General features: G+C 52.0%; 1 protein-coding gene across 1 annotated transcript; it reads left to right on the top strand.

Annotated features, from left to right (window-relative positions):
* The first annotated feature begins 960 nt into the window (after positions 1–960).
* LOC148814905 (serine/threonine-protein kinase pim-3-like) lies at positions 961–5,815 on the top strand. The gene is made up of 7 exons (XM_088905203.1): positions 961–1,003; positions 2,138–2,482; positions 3,289–3,383; positions 3,510–3,560; positions 3,786–4,164; positions 5,061–5,237; positions 5,724–5,815. The coding sequence occupies exons 1-7, from the start codon at positions 961–963 to the stop codon at positions 5,813–5,815; spliced, it is 1,182 nt and encodes a 393-aa protein (XP_088761329.1).
* Positions 5,816–6,016: the final 201 nt, after the last annotated feature.

Below are 6,016 nucleotides of genomic sequence, written 5' to 3'. Positions count from 1 at the left end.
TCCTGTCGTGTGTACCTGAAGAGTTGGGTTTAGTTTCAAGGGCTGCACCCCTGTGTCGCTCAGCTGAGAGCTACAGTATAACCCCAGAGGACTGGGACTCATTGTCTTGGATGTTCGGAGAGGTCTAAAAGCTGACAAGGCACCAATTGATTTTCATTTTAAAAAAATGGTCCATACTAACTCTTTTAATTTTGCCATGATCTGATGTACACCTGCCTCAGGAGTGCAGGAGCTGGGGCCTGTTAATTCTTAGTGAAGAAATATCTGCTGTCTTCTGGACTCAAATCCTTTCTTTTAAAAGGGCTTTCTGCATTGTATACAGTAGCGCACAAAAATCACAAACTACACTCCAAGCATTGATTAATTTACTGTTTAACTTCATCCAGCAGCATAAGTACAGTTTCAAACAATATACTAAGCAAATGACTTTTTGCGTATAAGGAACGTGAGCAACTGTTTCGTTGAATAATATTAAGTAGCTCTACAGCAAGTAAACGTGTCCTATAGCACTTGGTCACTAACTTAGTCTTTAAAATGATACATTCGTCATATAAAGTAAGGAGCCTTTGGGCCGAAAGGAGCTATATGAATGCAATTAAAATTAATTTAGCCTCATCGGACATATCCAAGTCGATGAGAAAGCAGGTTTAAACGCATCATCGCCTTTTCAGCGCTGCGTATTCCTCAAGGGTCGGGGTACGAGCGACTTTGCAGGGGGCTCCGCCAGCTAGCGGTGAGAAAATGGGCAAAGTGCTTGATTGAACCCTGTTCATGTTCATAACTATGCAACTTCAAAGCACTCTTGCAAAATGGACATCACCTGCCAGCGTTTCCTGGGACCGTGCCAACCTGGCCAGCGATTGTGACGTGTCCGCCGGCTGCGGCGTGAGCCCGCGGCCGCCAGGAGAAACGACACATTGTTACTGGGCGACTGCGCGGCGGCGGGCGATCGCAGGACTCATGAACGAGCGCGAGAAGACAAGCCCCTCCTCTTCGTCTCCAGGTTAGAACCGCCTCCTCCTGTGACGTTGTTCGACATCGGCCTATCGTCTGAGAGGGGCACGCCCACTTCCTCGTCTGGTTAAGCTCATTCGCAGGAATAACATCATTGAACATCGATATTGAATACTGTAAAAGTACACTACGGTAAATAACCGTATTCGTTAAACACATTGGATAAATATGTCCGCAGATTTGTGCCAGTTGATAAAACCTCCTCTCACTTCAGTAGGGAATTAGAATAGACGTGGCCCGAGCTGCCTCTTTCTCAACTGTATCTGCTGTAATTATCGCTAACGCGCCTGCGCTGTCCGGCACGCCAGTCCAACGCAGGCAAGCACAGGAGAACTAGCTAGACACCCCGGCACTGAAAAACCCACAAAACGGAAAAAAAAACATCCACACTCCACACAGAAAGTTCCTGTGAACCCAGGAGCGTTGGGTAGCGTGTCTCTGTACCTAAGACGCCAAACTTAATGGGTCGTAAATAATTTATTTGTAATAGTCTCTGCTGCATATACTATCGATCATAAAACTTCATGTTCTTTAAGATCCTTATTGCTAGTGAAACTCAGTATAAATTCTTATAAATATATAACTAGTCTTTATTTATAAAGCGTCATTCCAAACCCAGATTGGAAAATTAAAATCCTGTAACTCAATGCGTAGTTTAAAAAACTCTCGAATGTCGCGAATATCACATAAAAATGACCAGACTGAAATACAGTGAAACTACAATTGTAATTCCTCACTGTTGACTAAACAGGCCACGTGCTTGCACACTCACCTGAAGAAAAGGGGAGGGGGCGCACTCGCTGGTTACCATGACAACGCAGATGCTGCGCTAGCATTGGGTCAGGGCGTGGGTGGGCGGGACTAACCTGGTGCTTCCGTATTTGGGTCGTGATCCGGCAAGACGCCTGAGAATGACGTGTCCACAGCTGGAGGCGCGTGTGACAGGCTGCCGGTATCGAGCTTCAGTGTTTTATCCGAGGGGACATGGGGCATTCAGCATCCCCAGTACAGTGCATCCCAATACTCAATAGGCGGGTTCCTAATAATTAGAGATCACATAATTTACCTTCCTGTGTCCCATGTGTGTGTATCCGTGTGTGTGTCCCTGTGTGTCTGGTGTCAGGGCCCCGGAGAGGAGGCAGGAGGAAGAGGAGGGCAGTCTCGGACTCCAGGGAGAGACCCGGGAAGCGAGCCCGTGTCCAGCCTGGACCGCAGAGGGAGAGGAGGAGGAGAGAAGGATCCCCTGAGGAGAGAGAAAGGGAGCCCCCCGCCAGGAGGGGGCGGAAGAGGGCGGCTGTGGAGGAAGAGCAGGCCCCGAGGAAGAGGAGGAGGAGGGAGGAGGGGCCTGCAGAGGTCACGCAGGCCGGGAGAGCGCCCTTCCTGAGGAGCCTCCCACAGGAACAGGGGGAGCCCAGTTCTGGCCCCTCTACTTCCACAGCCCCCCATGCCAAACCCCCATGTGGAAAAGGTCAGAGGTCAGGCCCGAGCTGCCACAGGGGGCAGGTGCCTGGTTACTGCCTCCACTGCGCCCCCTAGTGGTCAGCCAGGCCTGTAGCACTAGGTCACTGCTGAGGCCCCATTAGAGCAGGAGGGGTCTCCTGGGCTCTTCGAGTCCTGCAAGTCTTTACTCCAGCAAACCGCAGCTAAAATAATGACTTAACCAATGAAATGATTAATTAATCAAACATCTCAACTGGAGAGAAGTCCTGTGATGTTGGGAAGAGGGCTGGAGGACGTTGTGTCCTCTCTCAGAGCTCATGACCTAGCCTGTCAGGGAAGCTGGGCTGATATTGAGCTCAGCGGTCAGTGTCCTTCTGATCTGGACATGCCGGGCAGCCAACAGGCTGAGGAATCCCAGCCTGGGACACTCTGAAACGGGACAGCCCTGTGGGGCTGCATGTGTCCTAAATAATTAATCTGGGTCCTATTTTATAGCGCACAGCTGATGGGAATTGCAGGTTTACTGCGCGGGGGTGTTGAGCACCAGTTTCCATTCCAGTAAAGGTGTGGAGCTCAACTTGCTAATTAACGTCTTTCAGTTTAAGGGCAGTGTTAACATCCTGGCGCATCTGAGAGTGTCTCAGAGTGTCCTGGGGAGTCAGGGTCTCGCCCTGGTGGCGACAGGTGATTGAATGGAGAGGGCGGGAGTGAGTGTGTGTGTGTGTGTGTGTGTGTGTGTGTGTGTGTGTGTGTGTGTGTGTGTGTGTGTGTGTGTGTGTGTGTGTGTGTGAGCGCTATGCTCTCAGCGGAGTCCCTCTCGCCCTCTGTTCGCAGCCTGCCTCGAGAAGCAGTACGAGAAGGGCGCCTTGCTGGGCCAGGGCGGGTTCGGCTCGGTCTACGCCGGAGTCCGGAAGGCAGACGGGTTGCCGGTAAGCAGCTGTTCCCTCCTCTCCTCTATCCCGCCTTGTAGTGCCAGAAACGCTGTGAACCCGCCTCACTGCACTGAGCCCCCAGCCTGGACTGACACCCCTACTCTTCTCTTGCTGCTCATCCAGGTGGCCATAAAGTACATCCTGAAATCAAAGGTTGAAGAACATCTGGAAATTGTGAGTGACCCCTTGTTCTTGTTGTGAGACAGCCGTGTGTGTGTGTAGACAGCAGTGTGTGTGTGTGTGTGTGTGTGTGTGTGTGTGTGTGTGTACAGGAGCAGTGTGTGTAGAGAGTAGTGTGTGTGTGCAGGAGCAGTGTGTGTAGATAGTAGTGTGTGTGTGCAGGAGCAGTGTGCACCAGCACTGCCCAGCAGACACACAGCCTGTCTCCCCCTCTCTCAGCCCGGGGAGCCCCAGCCGCTGCCCCTGGAAGTGGCACTGATGAAGCTGGTGGGCGTGGCGCCCTGCTGCCCCCACATCCTGCAGCTGCTGGCCTGGTTCGACCTGCGGCGCCACTACGTCCTGGTCCTGGAGCGGCCCCAGCCCTGCCTGGACCTGTACGAGTTCAGCCTGGAGCAGGGCGGCAAGCTGGACGAGCCGCTGGCGCGTGGTGTCCTGCGGCAGCTGCTGCAGGCCCTGCGGCACTGCCAGGCCCGCGGCGTGCTGCACCGCGACATCAAGCCTGAGAACATCCTGGTGCAGACGGACAGCCAGCAGGTCAAGCTTATCGACTTCGGCTGCGGCGACCTGCTGCAGGACTGCAGCTACAAGGAGTTCGCAGGTCAGCCTGGGGCTCAGGGGTTCCCCTGTGGTAGCTCCCCGAAATGCACTGAAGTTTGTGTCATCTGTTTCCTGGAACGTGACTCTTCCTATCTGCACTGACTGGCTGCTGCTCCAGCACATTTTGCAGAATCAAACCTTATTTGATTGGCTGGGCTGTTAGTGGCCACATGTCTCGACAGGGGTGTGGTTTCTGTCCCTCAGGCCTGTGGGATTTCTACTGACCTAATCTCACTCTCCTGTTGATCAGTCAGGAATCACTCCCAGCTCACTCTCTCACTCTCCTGCTGATCAGTCAGGAATCACTCTCAGCTCACTGTCTCACTCTCCTGCTGATCAGTCAGGAATCACTCCCAGCTCAATCTCTCACTCTCCTGGTGATCAGTCAGGAATCACTCCCAGCTCACTCTCTCACTCTCCTGCTGATCAGTCAGGAATAACCCCTAACTCACTGTCTCACTCTCCTGCTGATCAGTCAGGAATCACCCCCAGCTCACTCTGTCTCTGACCAGTTAGGCTACAAAGAGTTTGTAGATAAATTTGCTGTTTTAGTTTCCTTCTGAAAGTCCTCAGTGAAACGATTGCATGGCACTACAGAACCACAGCGCTTAGTGACGGATTTCTTTCTCAATCCACTCACCTACAAATCTCTGCCCTTCACCCTCTCCCTGTGAACTGTGGCCCCCAGGGCTCAATCTGTTCAGCCCCATTCTCATCATCTTCCTCCCACTGCCGCTGTCTCTCGTATTCCTCCTCTCCCCGTCGTTCTAAAGATGAACTGGAGGGGTTTTCCTGTTAATTCTTCAGCATGAAATCATCCCCACGTGTTCATGATCAGCTACACTAAGCTCGACGAATGCTTTCTGTGTCTGAGGCTGTGACCCCCTCTCTCTGCAGGGACAGAGGAATATGCCCCCCCAGAGTGGGTGCTGGAGGGGCAGTACCAGGCAGCGCCCCTGACAGTCTGGTCTCTGGGGGTGCTGCTATTCAACATGGTCTGTGGGTACGAGCCCTTCAAAAACGAATTAAAAATCTTGGAGGGGCGTTTACGCTTTAGAAGAGGCATTTCTGTAGGTGAGGGAAGCAAAAAAAGAGAGAGAGAGAGGGTTTATACAGACACACTGACTGGACACTCCAGTACATTAACACTGCACTGAGAGAGAGGGGGGTTAATACAGACACACTGACTGGACACTCCAGTACATTAACACTGCACTAGAGAGAGGGGTTAATAGAGACACACTGACTGGACACTCCAGTACATTAACACTGCACTGAGAGAGAGGGGTTAATACAGACACACTGACTGGACACTCCAGTACATTAACACTGCACTGAGAGAGAGGGGGGTTAATACAGACACACTGACTGGACACTCCAGTACATTAACACTGCACTAGAGAGAGGGGTTAATACAGACACACTGACTGGACACTCCAGCACATTAACACTGCACTGAGAGAGAGGGGTTAATACAGACACACTGACTGGACACTCCAGTTCATTAACACTGCACTGCCTCCTGACCAATCAGGTCGCTCTGTCTCGTCTTCTGGGCAGGCTGCCGCAACCTGATTCGCTGGTGCCTGAGTGTGGACCCTGAGAAACGGCCAACCCTGGAGCAGATCCTGCTCCACCCCTGGATGGAGTAGGGGGTGTGGCTCGGCCCAGGTGTGCGCGTGTGTGTCTCCACCATGTCTATAAACCAAATGCAAAATTTTAAAAACGCCAGAAGATATTCATCTTGAGACAGTGGTTGAGCCACTATCTGTACTGTGCTGGTTGAAGCTGGGAATGATCAAGACTCAGTTTGGAATGATCAAGAAATTCTCAAACACCTGTACACATCTCTA

The sequence above is a fragment of the Atractosteus spatula genome, chromosome 25 (genome assembly GCF_055471065.1).
Source record: "Atractosteus spatula isolate fAtrSpa1 chromosome 25, fAtrSpa1.hap1, whole genome shotgun sequence".
NCBI classification, from domain to species: domain Eukaryota; kingdom Metazoa; phylum Chordata; class Actinopteri; order Semionotiformes; family Lepisosteidae; genus Atractosteus; species Atractosteus spatula.
Note: the sequence above shows the minus strand (reverse complement) of the source record. Positions and strands in the feature narration are given on the sequence as shown.

Bases quoted from the DNA above. Each gene is read 5' to 3' on its own strand.
- LOC148814905 (XM_088905203.1), top strand. From the start codon at position 961: ATGAACGAGCGCGAGAAGACAAGCCCCTCCTCTTCGTCTCCAG. The intron at 3,561-3,785 runs GTGAGTGACCCC...CCCCTCTCTCAG, and splicing joins TTGAAGAACATCTGGAAATT to CCCGGGGAGCCCCAGCCGCT. The intron at 4,165-5,060 runs GTCAGCCTGGGG...CTCTCTCTGCAG, and splicing joins CAGCTACAAGGAGTTCGCAG to GGACAGAGGAATATGCCCCC.